General features: G+C 39.0%; 1 protein-coding gene across 2 annotated transcripts; it reads right to left on the bottom strand.

The window, feature by feature from the left end:
• Positions 1 to 1,114: 1,114 nt before the first annotated feature.
• Positions 1,115 to 6,451, bottom strand: LOC141899725 (prolactin-releasing peptide receptor-like). Of its 2 annotated transcripts, none has more exons than XM_074786197.1 (2): positions 6,310 to 6,451; positions 1,115 to 3,344 (listed from the first exon to the last, which is right to left on the bottom strand). In XM_074786197.1, the coding sequence occupies exon 2, from the start codon at positions 3,307 to 3,309 to the stop codon at positions 2,068 to 2,070; it is 1,242 nt and encodes a 413-aa protein (XP_074642298.1). In that variant the 5' UTR covers positions 3,310 to 3,344; positions 6,310 to 6,451; the 3' UTR covers positions 1,115 to 2,067. The 2 variants fall into 2 exon arrangements, with proteins under 2 accessions (XP_074642298.1, XP_074642297.1); XM_074786196.1 differs by lacking the exon at positions 6,310 to 6,451 and adding an exon at positions 4,862 to 4,994.
• Between the last annotated feature and the right edge of the window lie 12,175 nt (positions 6,452 to 18,626).

Raw genomic sequence — 18,626 nt, 5'->3', positions numbered from 1 at the left:
AGATATTTCTGGCAAAAAAATCACTCAAGCAATGAGGCGCACGTACAACGATATTCACACGTCCACACACTTCAAAAATCGTAATGGTCTGAAAAGTGATATATTGATGAAACTACGTTATTCAACGAGCGATAGTAACAAAACTAAAGAAGAGATATGCAGTCAATTGATACAAGATATCAACGTCGTTGACAGACAATTTATTGAAAATATTGCATGTCTTCAAATTGGGATTTTTTGGCAAATTTGGTAACATTACTTTAAAAAACGTCTGGGAAATAGACACCCTTTTCACATCAAACTCTCGATCGATGACACATTCGTTTAACACACTTTCACATAACATTCACTTCTCATTCTCGCCCACTATTCATTTCCGCGTTCTATCTGTCTCATAAACCCAGCTTTTGAGCCCACATTCATTCGTTTGACGTTGGGAAGATAATGCACCGACACCCTCATTTCACTACTCACAAATACATATCTTACACACCCTCCACGTCATCGCAACCGTCATCACAACCTCATTTCACTCACAGCCGATCACGTGGGTTACGAAAACCGATAAACTCGTATTACCTGGTTTAACTGAAGCATCGATCAAACTCAATCGATACTTTTATCAATAGCGATTTCATCTGAAATCATCATAAAGCAAAGCGTATTTCTTTATAGGAAACATAAATCGATGAAAGCGAACGCTTGAAATCATCATTGGCCCATACTGGTTCTTAGTCAAAGTACATAATGCCCAAATATCTGAGTACATGAAAAGAATGGCCCTATAAGACATAAAAAAGAGTAAAGATGACTGTATGTATGCATGTACATTTCAAAGTAAATACCTGAAATATGTCATTGGTGGAATGTAGGTAAATAGGTATTGACGATGATTTTCTTACTTTTTTTCTTAAAACAAAAAAAAAACATCCAAATCTTCACAAAATAGTGCGAGCGGTCACAGAATATGCGAGATATCGTGACCGCCGCCGCACACGTGAACACATCGCGTCATCCAAATCACGATGTTGTCATAACCGTAAAAAAAATTCTATACAAACATAAACGGCATAGGCGTGAAATATGAATTAGTTACACATGGTACAATGCGATTTATACTCCAACGACTATTGTATTTATCAAAACAGCTGCTTTTTGTTCTCAACTTCACATGCTCGTATCATCAATATGTTTGTAGCCTACACGTTTTATTTCACGCCGACACGAGTTACGGTAAGAACATGAAATTAAAAAAAAACACATAACCTCATATCATCTTTTATCATTCTTTTCACGATTACTTCGATAATATGGCGGATAATAGGGCACTCAGAAAATTTCATTCTTTTTTATTTCCTTCTTTTATCTCCATAAATAATGACTAAGTTGCGGTTGGTATTATTGCATTTTTTACATTCTTTCGTTTATTCATATTTTCAATTCTAAAACGACCTATTCTTGTGTCGTATATCATCCTCGATCATCATTTAACACCGAGGCTCGACCTGTGATCATATACTATATACTATATCGAGACAGGGCAGATATATCATCTAAAAGCTGCCGTTTTGTGTAATTCGGTACCTAGCACAGTTGTTGTCGCGAAACACGCTTTTCCTAGATCCAGTGACAGTGTTATTTCGTATTTTAGTCAATACATATAGCACCATAATAAAATGATAGTGTTCGTCCCATCTAGGAATACATGATCGCCTTATTTTTCACTACGGGTCGTATATTATTCATATTATAACACTTTACAGGTTCATACAACATACGATAATCTACCAAAATTCAACAGTAAAGCACTAAAAATCACAGAGACACTTTATTTATTAAATTATTCGTCTGTACATTCGTGGTTTGTCTGCTATGTTAAGTTTTGTTTGTTTTTTTTTTTTGGTTTGCCTGTTCAGCAATTCATTGGAAGATAATTCAATGTACATTCATTATGATTTATCCGTATCCTTCAATTTAATGGACAGAATGTGCTGACAAGACATTCGATTGATGTACATTGTCTGACGTCGGTGTCAGTTCCATTTTACGCCGCGTTTCGAAATCTAGTTACACGTCCTCGTGGTCGGCAGTTACTTTGAGGTGAACTTTCTCCGAGTCAAGGTCATAATGAGCGTGCGCGCTCTTGCCACTTCCGCTATTACTGCCGTTTCGTTCTCTCATCGGCGATCGCTCGACGTTTGTGACCGCCGTGTCGACGGTTGAATATTGGGTCGACCCATTAATGTTACTGCGAGGACGAAGCACGAACAGGCATGGTAAAATTGTCTTAAATTCCTTGCGGAAATTGTCATTCATCCAGGCGTATAAAAATGGATTATATATCGTTGAGCTCATAGCTATAATATGCGCTATGAAGAATACCAAAGTGAACCAATACCAGTGTTGTACGCTGGTTATGTTTTCTGAGAGTAGATGTACTACGTTCAAAGGCATCCAACATACCATAAAAATGACAACCATAGCGATTAACATTTTATTGGTTCGTCTTTTTCGTTTGATTTCCAGTATCTCTTTTTCCCGAGATTTACTCCCGCTTCCGATTTTTGCGCGCGACCTTTCTTTGAGAACTCGGGAGACTTCGTGGTAACAAAATATGATGACGGTGCACGGAGCCACGTACTGAAGGATAAAGATCGTGTACGTGAAGAACTTCCGAGATTGCGTATCCGGCCATTTTTCGCCGCAGAATTGAATGTTCTTCGCGGCGTTGTATTCGACTCTCTGATATATTGCCAAAGGCATAGAAATCGATGTCGATATCATCCAAATAAAGAAGATCAATAGCAAACAGATCCATACTTTCATCCTCGGCTTAAAGGGGTAAACGATAACGAAGTACCTATCAATGGCAATCGCAGTCGAGGTCAACGTAGAAACGAAAACACTTACAGCAAGTGCCATCGGAAGGATGTGACAAATTGTGTCGCCGAATATCCAGTCACCCATAAATGCCGCCAAGGGAGTAAAAGGCACTGCCATTAGACACATCATGATGTCTGATAGAGCCAAGTTTGTAATGAAAATATTCGTGATAGTTTGCATGGATTTGTTCCGTGCCACGACGAACACAACGATCGTATTACCAGTTATACCAAGTATGAATATTATTACGTAGAACGGTATAACGATACCACGCAGCCATGGTTCATCCGTGATATCACCAGTCGAGTTTTCCATGATAGAATCATTGGCAACAGAGGAGTTCCCACTCTCTGACGATACAAGTCCGGTGCTATTGTCTATGGCAGCCGCCACAGTTGGGTTATTCATTTCACTTCTGTCTATCATGTACGCACTGGGTTCAAGGATTCCTTCGATTTGATCTGAAACGATAAAATTCGAAAGGACATGAGTCATTGGATTAAATTGATCTAGATCCCTAAATACAAATTGAAAAGCCAATATCTATTAAAGTTTGCGATTAATGTGGTAATGTGGTATAAGTGACATTTTTAATCGTTGTCGTATTTCTAATCTAGGGCCAAGCCATCTGCTGCTAATGGGCTAAGAATACTCATCAATAGGAATCAACAAGCGCAACAGCTGATGGGTTGGTTAGAGGTTATCCCCAACTCCCACTGCGTACAAGATGTTGACCGGTTTAATGTAGTTAGAGAGACCTAACGGCTCGTAATTAATCGAATAAAGAATAGTAATGCGCCCATTGTCAACCGAGCTCGAAATCAACAGGCGTTGAATTATATACGATCTGATCTAAACGATGTACAACTCCCCTGAAACCACGGACGTATGAACTCTAGCTTATACGTCCGTGGTTAAACCAGGAGTCGTCACACTATGTGCCGTTCAGTCTACAAGTATTTTGGGAAACTGCAAACATATTGTCCGCCGTCGATATATTACAGCTGGCAGACGATGTCTAAATCTGAAAGACAAGAAATGTCACACGAAGAACGAAAATGAAAGTGGGTACGCGATTCATCCGTGCATCCCCTTTGATTGAGCGGCTGCTTGCGCGAGATTAAGGAGCCAATTTGGCTGTTTCATTAGCCGCTTTCATGGTGGCATCACGGCCTGATCCGATCTATTTGACAGGCGCGGCGGCTCGGACTGAAATATGTAAGCATCGGTGCCAGCTCGACAGTTAAAAGGTCCGACGAAATATTAGCAGATTCTCGTTACGTCGGGATTATGTATGATAAATTGCGTCGGTTACTGCTCCGTCAGTACTAATTGTCGCGTAATGGCGATGATCGTCGATTCGTAGCAACAGACAATAGATCATCACGGCCAACACAGAAGTATAGAATGTTCGAGTATACCGAATAATGATTACAAAATCTTGAATATCATAGAAAACAAAATATACACCTTCCGAACGACGCTCCTATAAGACCTAATATGCGACCTCACTAGTCGCCTGTCCGTCAAAATGTTCACGATTACGACCTATAAGAAAGTCACGCTCCTGAAACGAATTGATAAGACAGCGGCGTAATCTTCATTCGACGTATATGCCATGTTATTCCAGCGCTGACCGCTCAATAAAGCTGGACGTTGCAAATTACATTTCTCCGACGCATCCAATCGACATTACCTAGTTAACGGGTGTTTTTTCAGACGATAAGATCCATTGACCGGTCGCTACTCGATATCTCATCATCGACAATTCAGTTTCACCAGCTGCTGCGTGCCTTTTTTTTTATCGAGCCTGTATACGACGTGCTGTCTGTTTAGATTTTACGCCGAACTTTCGTCGGCTCATCCATCCGTGGCCGTAAAAATAAACACAAATATACCCGAGAGAAAGCAAAATCTCTTTGGGGGGAAAATGATACTTTGAACTAAGCATTTTAGTGCGTATAATATGGTTACTTACAAAGATAGCTGCTGTAGACGGGTCTTTCTTCGGCCAGCAGAATTCCGGCAGTTGCTTGTGAATTGACGAGATAATCCGACAGAAGCTGAGGATAACTCCAATTTAACTGTTCATATGAGAAGTGTTTATTGCACACGCGTTGACATCGGACGCGCTGTGGAGATTATGGAGCTATAAACACTTTTTGATTACTCAAACCGAGCCTACATTCGCGCAATGCATATCGTAAAACTACGATAAACTGGTCGTTACTCCATAATTAGCGCAAATAGAAGACCAAAACTACTACGACATTGGCCGTTAAACGAAATGAGGACGACACCAATTCCGTTGAATAAACCTAGTTTTCGACGAATCTGTAATAATTGCGTGTGGTCTGATACGCACGTGCGATTATAATCATTTGTTTTAGTGCACTGAAATGCCTGATAATTTCAGATAGATAATTGTTTTCAATAAAAACATTTATTATTATAGGAATGTTTTCAAATGCCTCCGTATCCATTCCTATGGACTGGCAAAATTTGAAAAAAAAAATTAAGATCTTCGAAAACGATGTAATTCCGAACTAATTCGTCGATGCGTTAAGATATGATGGGCGCGGATTAATTTAGGCGAAATGATTTCAACGCTCGAATGAAAGCGAGTTTTAAAAGCGTTCGCGGTTTCCGCCGAAACGCGTGACGCTGCTTAATTCTTACAGCAGTTGATGCTTGCAAGTTCGTTATAAATTCGAACCGAACTAACACCCGCGGGCAAACGACGAAATTGCTCGAATTAAGAAATCATCATCCGGTGGCACCAGAGCTAAATCGGTAGCGCAATTAACCACGCAGAAAAATAGCAAGTTAGCGACTTAGCAAGTTAGGCTTTTTCGATAGACTGTAACGGTTAATGCACTGTAACTTCGGAATTTATGGCGGACATCTGCGCTATTAATTAACAAACTTAGAAATCGACGTCGACAGCACTTAACGATTTCCAGAGACTCGACGTAGTATCCGCAATTGATACGAATGAAACATATGTCGGCAGAGGAGTGCGACGTGAACAAAATAGCCTCTATCAAAAAATCATTATGCATAGTCATAAGCTTTTTATTCTAGCGTTATATATATCGACGACATCACTGCAACTGTTGTAGTGATAAGGGTTGACAGAAAATTCGTGCCTAGAAAGTTTCCCTCGAATCGAGGCCATTAGATTATCCATACAACTACAGCCGTATAATATATTTCAAAAAGAAATTGCCAGTGAAACGGTATTTACTTCTGTATTTATCACAAGTCTATATTTTTCTATTTACTTCGAATATTTCCAAATGATAAAACATTCGAACGTAAAATAGAAAATCTATTTGAATCATTCAGTTTGATAAGTGTTCTACTGAAAAAATATACCTATGTTCCTTAGGAGAAACCCTATTATTTTAACAACAATCAAATTACCTGATGGTTTATGTTTGTAAATGCTCCTTTCGTAATAGTTCCATTGCCTTTATGCGGGACAATTTAGTCCGGTTTATTAGAACTATTCAACGAGACACCGAAGCAACGGATGTATGGGGAGCGCCGTGAGAACGCGTCCGTACCGTCAAACGCTGCGCTGCAAATCTGCTCGTAGCGTTAACACGTCCGGTTGCTGCGCCGAGGAGACAACGATAAATCAATAGCAACCGACATACTTACATTTACTACACACCCTCGTTGTTCAGATGTTTTGTTCAAGATCGTTCAGAAATCTCCAACTCTCTGCGAACATATTCCGCACAATTAAATTCTACGTCAGTTTATTCGTTTCTGGCAATGCGTCGCGTTAGGCCGTGTTTATAAACTTTTTTAACTGATCAGTTTAACATTCGAAGAAGAATCTAATAATAGCTACGAGATCATAATCTGATAAGCCTTTTCTCCTGAACGGTAGTAATCATTCCAAGAAAGATGAAGCCATTTTTACGCCATTAAAGATAATAATCATAGTGACAATAAACATGTTATAAAATCATGATATCGCCATGATATCGCCAAACACAACTAAGCACATTTCCGCCGCTAGGTTCAATAAAAAAAATCTACATGCATGTGAATAGTGATAGAAATATATACAGTATCCTAGACCACTGTTTACATATTTCACATATTTTGCTTCCTATGAATTAACAAATAAAACGCAGGCTTCATCATATGGAAATGCCAATACGCGTTGATGGAGTGGCCACGTTGAAATTTACAACAATAATATTAACTTCAATATTAGATGAGGATTTTTTTTGAATTACCATCTAGATACGTCATGTTTTATGAGCTAATTTTTTTGGTGAATATAATTATTCATTTTTTAATAATTCAAACGCTTCATTTTAATTCGATATTAAATGTGTTCGATTTCTATCCAATTAGAAAGGTTATAGTGACTTGAGATGGATATTCTCTTTTAGATGTTATTATATTATATGTTGTATTTACGCTTTTGTTGTGAGCGCGAAATATAATCTAATTAGACTGTGTATACCTGTACTTCGATTTCCGATTTCAAAATCAAATCCCTGCTTCGCTCCCAGTAGGTGCAGCAGGGCTGTAAGGGACACCAAATCAAAACAAAATGAAACGAAATCTATACTTATTAGATAAATCACAGGGTCAATCCCTACTTAAAAAAAGAAAATATCATGATGTATCTTATTTTCTAGCGTTCAATATAGAACATCCTTTTCAGTATCACTGCTGTTTAATTCGTTTAGTGTAAACTTGAAGCAAGTTCTGGATGCTACATAAATAGCCATGTTGTTGGTGACGACTACTACCTTTGATGTTTACCTCTCGTTGCATCTTTTCAAAAATATTTGACCCAATTACTGTCCTGTGCAGCATACCGTTAACCCTAGTGTTCGGAAATTCAATTAGGTGCTACAAACAATAGTCGCATTTCAAAAAAGCTTTCGTAGACCATCTGTATAGTCAATTCAGAGGCTAAAGTTGCTATTCCTTTACCAATCATCTACATTCGTTTTACACTGCTATCCATCAAAATCTAAAAATTCATGTAGTGTGTAAATTTCACTTGTATTGCTTTATCATTTCTCTAAATATTGGAAAATTCCAAATGCTTAAAAGATGCCGTCGTCGGAATCGTCGGATGACACATGAACATGGAGGTATGTGCAAATAATTCGTGTATTCATTTCGTATACGGTAAATCCATTTAGACCGGATTCTAAGACAATGTCATAATGCATTTATTTTCCATATTTACATTCGTCAATAATGTAATATGACACGCAGATCTCGTTTCATAAATCATATTATTATTGTTGTTTATATTCATATCTCTAATGTTATTTGCGCGTATATGTATATACATATCGATCTCTAATCAATATAACCATCAGGCTTCGGTGTAAGAATTGAATGTCACTTCTGTCGGATACTAATACCGTCTAAGCATGCGAAATAAAATCCCACAATTGACATGATATCCGATTTATTATCCGACAGTTTCGGGATTTTGACTAAATCCTATCATCAGAGAAACGAACGGACTAAGCGTCTCTCGATAGCGCGTTTCGTTTGAGTGTCGAGTGAGATGTCACTGCCAATCGAATACCAGGTCTGTATGCGGTTGACTCTAAATATCAAAATCTCCCAGATCAGACCGTATTATAGACGGGGGACTTAATCAATTCAGCGAAAATTAAGAACTCTAGACTAAGCTGACTCCTGTGTCTTGATTAGAGCGAAAGCTGTATTTTGGATGAGAGATATTACTACGAAGGCGTGTGAAATTTTAGCTTAAGATGTCGCAAATTTCATCGTCCTTGACAATAACAAACGTTTGAACATGAAAATGGACACATATACATCTGAGTACGAGGAAAATCCATTTCGCGCGTAATGGATATATCTGGTTTGTCGCATTAGCAACTTTTTGCCTCGGGGATTAGCTAATACCTAGAGTTTACAGAGGGCAAGGTTTCAAATGCGAAAAAGAAAATGGGTCAGCGATATTCCGTGCGACGTATGCGAGAAAAGTTAGCGGAAGAGAAGTTACGTCAAAGACGTGGTGTGGCTCCCGTTACGACCCGTGCGTGACCCCCAATTAGCGCACGCGAAGTCACAATACGACGCGTTATAAAGTTACCAAACGCAGATAACAAAGGTAATGAAATTATCACAGAATCATTGGTATCATGTTCGTTTCCGAGAAACACGAATGTCTATCGAAAGCCGCCCAGAACGGGGACATTCCAAATTTCAGAAGCTTTTGTCATTGATTTCTGGAGCATGGTGTAATTTACTGAAATCAATAAAACCATTAAGTGATTTCATTAATTGGTTAACCAAACCCGGGGAAAATTTCGACCGAGTCTGGCTTTCAGACGTCGGGTCTGGTGGCTTCGAGTCCGCTATCAGCCACTACCCATTAGATAGCAATTTCTGATAAACATATTACGCTTCACCGGTGACCAATTTAAATGCCCTGTGGTCGATACATATATTAACAATCCAACAACAAAAACAAACAACCGCCTAATGATGCGGCGCAGATGACGTAGCTGGTGATGTGCCTCAATTTAATAACGATGTCGTAAGAGGTTTTCACGCTTGGTTCCAAATAATTGTTTTCCTAATGATGATCGATACTGGTGAAATTGACTATTTGCGAAGGACGCTAAATATACATTATATTTAATGTATATCCCTCCACGGTGTCAATATCGGATGGATATGAGACTATTATCACTCGCCAACCCCAACGCTAGAATCCAAGCAGAAATATGTGAAAATTTGTTTTCATTACTGGCTCATTGTTGTTGATACGAATTTCTACGACACCCGACCGCTTTGGCGTGGCCGAGTCGCTAGGAGGATGATACAATTCCCAATTGCTATATCTTCTAATCAGAGGTTTATTTCAACTAAATACTAATAACTTTTAAGCGAGGGGTGTGGGCGAGTGGTTAGAGCGTTCGACTGTAGAAAGCCCGTACATTACCGTAGTGTCCCCGCGCAAAAAGATTTATCCTCATTGCCTCTCTTTGGCCTGGATAAATGGGTATACCTGGTCTAATAGATGACTCCAATGCGCCTAGATGTTACTGCTCGAATGTTACCTTTCCCCAGGGAGAGATGACTGATAAATGGTTAGAGTTATAGGCTGGAGGGTAATGATACTTATCTGATGGAAAGCGCCGTTGAACATTGTATCACAGTAAAAATCGCGCCTTAGAAATTTAACTACTATTACTATTACTATAAATGAACATCAAGGGAGAATACCACCTGGGTATCCAGGTACTTTTCAACGTTTAGCTTTGAATCAGGTTTATTGAACCTAAAAAAATTATAACCTTTACAGTGATAAAACAGGTTTTAATAGTCAAAAACTTGTTCGTTGATATGGCGTCACATGTGCGTTAACAGGGCAATCGGTCAGTGGTCGATGGAACGAACGTGTTTACATAAATTATTTAACTTGATAATCGAGGCAGTTTCAATTACGTAGTGTCGATTAGATTCCGCAGATACATCATATCATATATATTATACTGTATACTTACAAGTATAGGCGAATACACGCAGCTCGATTTTTTAAAACTAGTGTTAACGCATATATATACGTACGTACGTAACGTTTATAAACTGACGGACACATGAGATTTTTTCTATACAATATTTCGCGCCGCATGAAACATATGTTTAATTCGCCGTTAATCACGTTGTCTGGGCTATATACGTTATATCATTTATAATGCCGTGTGGCGACGTATATTTTTTTACCTGACTCTTAAGCGCGGAAACCCACTCAATATCTAGCGACATGTGTTTAGCGGATATACGTCTATGTACCAAGTTCCGTCAAGAATGCGAACAGAAATTTCTATTCGACGCGTTCATTAACGAATTGATACTGCGATAATGCTACGACAACATTACTGAAATTACTCGCTCAGCAATTTTGGAACAATTTTAATCGATGCACGTGTAAAAAAAAAACGCGCTCCTACAAACCAGAATTTTATGAAATAAATTAAACGATGTATTGCAATACGCAACAAATATATTCTTTATTACAATGCCTTGTGAACACAATTTATAATGCATCACTTCAATGTTGACTTTGTTTCTAACCAGTTGAACATTTTCCTCTCTTCTGTTACAATAAATATTCTATGAATAAATAACTCAATGAATTCAAAAATATAAAATGCTTAGCGAGCAGTAGTAGCCTGTTAAATAGTTTCTTCTCTAATTTTTAAACTGGGTTTTATCTTTAACGACTCAAAAGGCATCTATCTTAAGCGCTGTCTTATATCACCTACAATACGAGGGCGGGTGGTTGAACTGTGTCGTAGGAGTAGCACACAAAAACACCAGCTATACCGCGACGATATGCCGATACATCATCGCCGCATTTCCAATTGATATCGGAGCCTGGTGGTGTGTCGGTGATTATCACCGATGATATAAACAGCAGATATGTTTCCAATAACTCGACAGTCTGCGGAAGTCCTGCTGTTTGTGTCGTGTGCGTTAATATATTGAATTATCGGATTCAGACGAGATTCGTTTATTCAAAATAAATACGAAACGTTGACCACCAATATGGCATTTATTTGGCTTTTCGTCGCATAGCAAATAACTTTTTCAATTCGCCGCTCCGAACGCGGCCGGTTGGCTGTTACAAATACGTGTAAATAAAACAAACCATCCTCGGATCTTCGGCCTTTGATGATTTGTTATCGCCGTTTTCATGAAAAACATATATTTATTTTTCTCCGCGCTACGCGGTCGTCGATATTCGCTTTCCGCAAAGAATGTTTGATACCTTTGAAACACACTGGCGTGTGTTCTTTTTTCGCACCTGCTAGAAATGCCGGTTCGATATGAAAGCACTCGATAGTATCATTCGCAACCAAGAATTAGCTACTGGAAAATGTGCATATAAAAGAGTTCCCGGAGCAAAACTTAACCCCAGGCAGAGTGTAGTACGAACCCCTTAAAATCGCGATTCTAAGTATGGAGTTAGTACTCCACTAAGGGCTATACGTGCTCAACATCCCTGCTCTAAACTGGTTATTACCCGTTAAGTAGTCGGTGTAAGATCTTCGCAAAGTATACCTCAACAAAGTCAGACGCATGTAAACTGTATTACACAAAATGATAGAACATTTTGTGCATGGAATATCATCGAACGATATATCTGAGAATATAGCAACAATTCAGCTTGCTTATTGTTAATTCTTTCCATGTTTTTCTTCATTTGCAGATAACTATTCCACCATGATGGCTGTTAGGAAACGCTGCCGAAACATTATGGTCTCAATAAACCTTTAATTCCCTTTAGTCTTCAAGTGTCGGATTAATCTTGATTGCTATTTCACAGATATATTATTCTAATGTGTCATTTAGGGAGAGCATTTAGACAAAACATTAAGCACATTCAATACCATCACAGTTGCCAATATAAACTAACGGTTGGACCATGGTATGACGACATAACTTTTCACTATTGACCAAAAGCAATTGGAAATGTGAGAAAATGTCTCCGTTCCAGAAGAGAAAGTTCTAAAAATCAAATTCCCGAAAGTCTTGCCAATTAGAAGGATACATCTGCTTTAATCACAAGCGGGATAACGATTCTTCTAACATTTAGTCGACTGTCTATTGATGGTGACGCAGCTGGGTCAAATCTCGTCTGCAGGATGAGAATTCCCTCAGTAATCGAATAGCTGTCATTCTCGGCGAATACCAAATATTGAAGTGAGACTGGTGAACTCATAAAATCAATGCATTTGCACTGCAGACTCTTATCCCCATTAACACTACCAAAGTAGCCAGGGACGCGTTAGTGCTGATATTCCACCAACCGTACAAGGAAATATTTGAAGAGAGAGCAGGCTGTATAATATATTCCAAACGACTGCAAGCGAAATTCTAAAGGATCCATCATATTTTAATTGACGACTCTGCACCAAAGCCTTAATCACCTAGTAACCAGCGTCGGAGTCGGTTGTTATATTAAATTTATCCGGCGATTACAGCTAAGAAATTATGATTTCCAAGGAAACGACGGAGCCACATGGGGGAATTACGTACGACTTTCGGGAGATAAAACAACACCATGTCTTTACCCGGGGCTTTATTCGTAATGGCCTGAGATTAACAATGTTTCACGGGGAAAGACAGAAAACTTCTAACGATGCTTTGACAGAAAAACGCAGAAAGACTTCCTCGTCGATATTCTAATCCGTGACATCGAGATATTAAAAAATTCTTCTCAATAATTGATGACTGTGGGTATAAATTGAACTATAAGGCATTTTCAACGCTGCAAAGTTCTCCACTCTAGTCGCTCAATAGTGACAGTTGCGAATATCTTAATACGGTCACTGGGACATCTAAAGCGCATTAAGACGCGGGTTACAGAAAATCTGAGATCTACTTACCAACGACTGTTCAATAGGATGAATTTCCTCAATTATATCTGAAATATATACAACCAGAAAAAGAATCTTGTATTGACGTCGAATGAAAAAGCTGAGAGTAGTGTATGTCTGAGAAAGAAACATATATGTTTTCGAAATAGGAAGTAATTTCTGCTATTCGACCATTAAATACGTTATACATAATCAATATTTCCCTTCACAGTTATACATCATTAATGACTTGTTTTACGTTGATAATATACTTATTTGTTCATAGCATCGATTATCGATATCGCAAATTAGGAGAACCACAATTACGACCTGGCCAATTTAATCGCGAAAAAATTCACGGATTTAACAAGCGACCAACTCGACAGTTCGTTCCCCTGAATTTCGAATTATTCCCGATTATTCAGGAGGAATATGATCCGACGGAATATGTAAATATCGCCACTGGCAAGCGAACTCCAGCTTATTCTTATTCATTGATAAATTTCTCATGTCAAAATGACATCCATTCATGCATTTGGGCGTAAAGTTTGTTTATAAAAAAGAATCTATTAAAAATATTGCGTAAAACGGCTTCGACATCCTATGAATTGCAAATTAGTATCTTGATTAGTTTCCGGGCGGTGCAAAATTCAATTTACTAACGTCGAATTCACGATCACGGAATAACCATTTTGGACAGGAAGAAGCGTTGTTGTATAAGCAAAACGATTAGTTATTGGCTGAAATACGATCGAGTTATTTCATCCTATCGACCAGTCACAACGAAGAACACTTGAATAATACGAACCATCGCCCTTCGTAACTTTAGTATCAAGAAAATCGGTTAATAATATTTGGTAAGTAATAAATGTCTATTTGTTTGTCACTTCATAGCTACCATTTACCGCGGCATGCTCCGACATTTTTCCAGTGGCTCTTTTACTGAGGGACGCATAATTTGTTGAGTCATCGAATGTTAAGTGTTTAGGTGAGTTAGCTTGACGTCGCCTGATATATTTTCGCAGTTCCTAATCACCCGAGTAAATAAACGACGTAATTTAATAGCATCGGCACTAAAGATAACCCGTAGGAAAGCTCTCGAATTTCCTTTTAAGCAACACCGAGAGAATATACCGTTGAAATTAAGCCCCATTTATGTGCACGGATTTCTCATATCGGGACGCAGATAAACGATACGTTTATTCAAAATCGTCGAAGATATGACGAGCCTTTGAATCTCGGGAAAGCTCGACGCACCTTAGCGCCATTGTTTGTACGTTGTTTAGACGTAAAATGTGACTAGGACTTAAAGAATTAATAAGCTCGCGATTAGAGGCAGCGGGGCGCCTGGTTTGAATGAAAACCACACCGGGTGTATCATTCCACGTTAGCAGAGACGAAAAAAATATTACGCGACGGTATTCGTCGTAAATAATTTCTTACCGAACATAATAAAATCTTATCCCTGCGACAGAATTAATTAAGATAATTATCAACACGACGGTGTTCTATTTATTATTTGAAGCGAAAGGAATGGGAAATTTAGATAATTGCTTTTTGTTCGTAAAGTGAACCTGCATGAAATTCTGTTGTTTTTGTCGACTCTCGATTGAAGATGAGACGCGATGATATGTGGCGGATACCTCGAGAGCGGCTCGGCGTCCGCAGACGTCGTGAATAAGAAACACGAAGATAATGAAATTTTCCTGATCAAATTGTTTAGGAAGAAGTTGATTAGGGCCGCAAGGCAACATGATACAACGGAGATGGAACCGATGCTTGATTATTACCATACGTGTGGTAAATTTTCTTTTCAGATGCACGGACCACAAGATAAGAGTTCAACTACGTCTAGATGTAACCAACAATGTTTTTGATAATGACACTAAAGCGGGCAGTCGTCAATTCGCTTGTATCTTGAAATACGGATGTGTCATCATAGGAAAAAGCGTGCGTTTAGTACACTTTTTTCTATAAATTGCGATTATTCTCGCGGACATTTCTTGGAAAACCGTCTACACATGTGGAAGCGACAACGAACATAGAAAAAATTCTCATACGATTACTATTGTGAGCTCGAGTCTTTACTGACCATCCCAACTACAGGGCACAACCGTTAAGATACATACAGCCGCTGAGTACCAGTACATCAAACTAAAATGTGTAGTAAATTAGGCTGTCAGAAATATTTCTTATTCGTTCTGTCCATAATTAGTCGGCGTCTCTCAACGGATTGCGGCACGACGTGTATTAGATAGCGTTAGGTTATAGATGGTAATATGATTCAATTAGTCAGAGAATTACTGATTTTGCAGATGACTAGTGAATAATCTTACGATGACAATACATATTCTTGTTATAGATCTACGCATAGAAAAGTAAGTTTCTTGACCTAAATTGGAATTTTCTAAAACTTAATCACTCCATTAAATGTGAAATATACTGAGCATTCGATCTGCTGAAATATACAAAAGTATGTATGACCTAACATCAGTATTATTTTAAAGTGTATTTATATTGATTAATTTTAAAACTGCTGTTTATTTCTATGAAACTTTGAATGTCGGGTTCAAGGGTTATTTACGTTTTAATTGAATAAAGATTAAATTTGAATTCGACAAAACTATCTCAAGAACCTCCGAATACAACAGTTTATCTAATCCGTGATCACTATCACTAGGATACAGGGCACGGCAAACTTCGTTATACTCTCCATACGTTAAGCGAACAAGACATTTGCACCGGAAAAAAGAAATACGCCTGGGTAAGCCAGTTTCTGAACAATCATACCGGTAACACCGGGTAAACATACCCGCAGAGACTTGAGATTAAATGGTAATTCGCCATAGAAAAAATGATTCCGAATCATTTCCTGACTCACGCAATATTTCCTCACGTAAACACTGTATGTCCCACCATGCATGATATGATTTTCCTACATGAAATGGGATTTTTTTCAGTGTCAACGTGCGTTATTTGATTGACAGTTAAGCATTGTCGACATGACAATTCCCGGCTAATCTTACAGGTTATTTCGATCGATCTAATCATTTAATCACGAAGAATAAGCAACGCAAAAAGCTGGCGCACTCAATTTCCGATTTATCTATTATTTCATTGGCCCATCTAAAGAAGACGACGACCAAACGAAACAACCATTTGTCTGGATAAGAGGAACTGTCGCAGTTGAATTCCGGAATCTTATATCGCGTATGTCAATTTCCCCGGAAAATACGAATATATACGTTTTTTCCATAAGACAGTCATGAGAAGAAAATTACTAGAGATAAGATAGTAGTAATCCATGGATATCCTAAGAAAGAGTAATCCACAGAATGTCCATTTGTGTGGGAATATTGCGCATGTTAAAGATATTAATAAAAGAATACTCCTCAGAGCACTTTGAGTAATCAATCCATGTCCATTTTGGGAACATCGCACGCATAAGAGATAATGAAAATCGAGGACTGCGCCACGGACGAGATCAGCAAAAAAGATTCGTTGATTAATAGTGAACGGTTGGACCCCGGTGAATATCAGCAAATAAGCGGTAGTATTTCCTCCGAAGAGTCGCTCAACGGAAGAGGTAATTCTACATCCTTAACCCGAGCACTCCGGAAAGGTAGAAATGAATTCTACAATCGAGAGGAAATCGCGTCGACATCAACGAGATAAGCCCGAGGACAGTATTTCAGAACTTTCAAATAAGCATTACCGCTATACACGGTATGAGTGTCGATCATCGTTAAATCATCTGAAGGGGTATTGAGGTGGTTGGGTAACGTTAGATTTTGGCAGAATATGAGGAGACGTTTCTTTAGACATGTACGAAATTATATCGCATGGAACAAAATGAACGGACAGTTTAAAATCAGAGTCGATCAATAGATCATCGTTGAATCTAAATAAACTAGAAAAAAAAATTGAAGTTCTTAAATAACCTATGATATTCTATTTGTGTATGTGTGGGCGCCCGGTCTCTAACGCCACCGACAGGGATTCGATCGGAGGCCGCGTCGCGCCCGTAGGTGTCTTTAGGGGTTCGCAACTCATTGTGAATTCATCGTAAAATCATTCTGAGCGGAATTTCCGCTGACAAAGAAGGGTAACCTCGGCGTTTTATCGAAAATGTCCGATGAGTGTGGAGGGCACTGGCGTAATATTCCCTGAAGCCATCTCCTATCAAACAAAACCCCATTCAAAAATCAATTCGTAAAAAAAAACGTGAAAATCCATTCAACTATATTTTACTGTGCAGTAAAAATTGTGACTAAATGCGATATCTGATTACGGTTGATGTTCAAAGCGCCCGGTCACGAGGTCTCAACGGTACCCGATTCGAATCCGTGCGAAGGACGGCGGGATACTACGATTCAGCATCAGGAAGCGTTTTGCTCGATTCTATCATCCGTCGAGCACTGTGGCGACAAATCTAATAATCCCTCCATCGCGCTTTTTAGTGCCGTTTATTGCAGATCTTCTGATAACTCATTTCAAATAATTCATTTTCAAACCAGCTAAATGGATGCCATTCGTATTCGATGTCACTTTGATATGTAAATTCGTTTGTCACTGCCAACGGGGCGACTAGAGCGCCGCTCGCAAAACACCCGAGATAAATGCTGGAATTAAAGCTAGCAGGTGTCGCGTATAGAAATAGGCCTAGACTAAATTAAGATGATATTCTATACAGATATCGTCGGGCTAGTTATAACAAGTCACGGCAGGTGCCTCATTTAATTGCCACCGAACGCATTAAATTCGAACCGACGTCGTTATAGGTTTTTTTTAATAAAGAAAATTCCTCGGTTACCAATCGTCGGCGTGTATTGAATGCGTTGAAAATTTCAATTCGACAAGCCCAACGCGCGCGACGCAGGGAATCACACTAACACGGAAACACACCTGTTTCATCTGGGAAACGCTGTACCCTAAACTACGTTACTCGTAAACGCGCACGACACGGGGAAACACTCGGAAACATGTTTCTGTCTGCTGTTTCCGTATTTCCGTGTTTCCCTGCGTCGAGCGCGTTGGGCTATGATACAAAGATACGAGCGTGAAGAAAGATTCCGCAAATGGTCGATCGAGGCGCGCTAACAACACTACGCGCGTCCCGAAAATTAATACGATCCAATAACTTGTGCGTGATAAGTATAATTCTACCCAGTGATTTTATGGTTTTGAATACAGCCGAAGCGGGCGCCAGTTTGGTCGGGACATGCGTGCATCAATCATCGAACTGCTCGAAGAAAACGATCTTACGTAAATTGCGCGCTAGCCTTTTCGCTTCCTCTTCCCGTTAAATCGACCGAAATCCGGATATCCCCTTATCTTTCGTTAGCCAGC

The sequence above is a fragment of the Tubulanus polymorphus genome, chromosome 2, assembly GCF_964204645.1.
Source record: "Tubulanus polymorphus chromosome 2, tnTubPoly1.2, whole genome shotgun sequence".
NCBI classification, from domain to species: Eukaryota; Metazoa; Nemertea; class Palaeonemertea; order Tubulaniformes; family Tubulanidae; genus Tubulanus; species Tubulanus polymorphus.
Note: the sequence above shows the minus strand (reverse complement) of the source record. Positions and strands in the feature narration are given on the sequence as shown.

Bases quoted from the DNA above. Each gene is read 5' to 3' on its own strand.
- LOC141899725 (XM_074786197.1), bottom strand. From the start codon at position 3,309: ATGATAGACAGAAGTGAAATGAATAACCCAACTGTGGCGGCTGCCATA.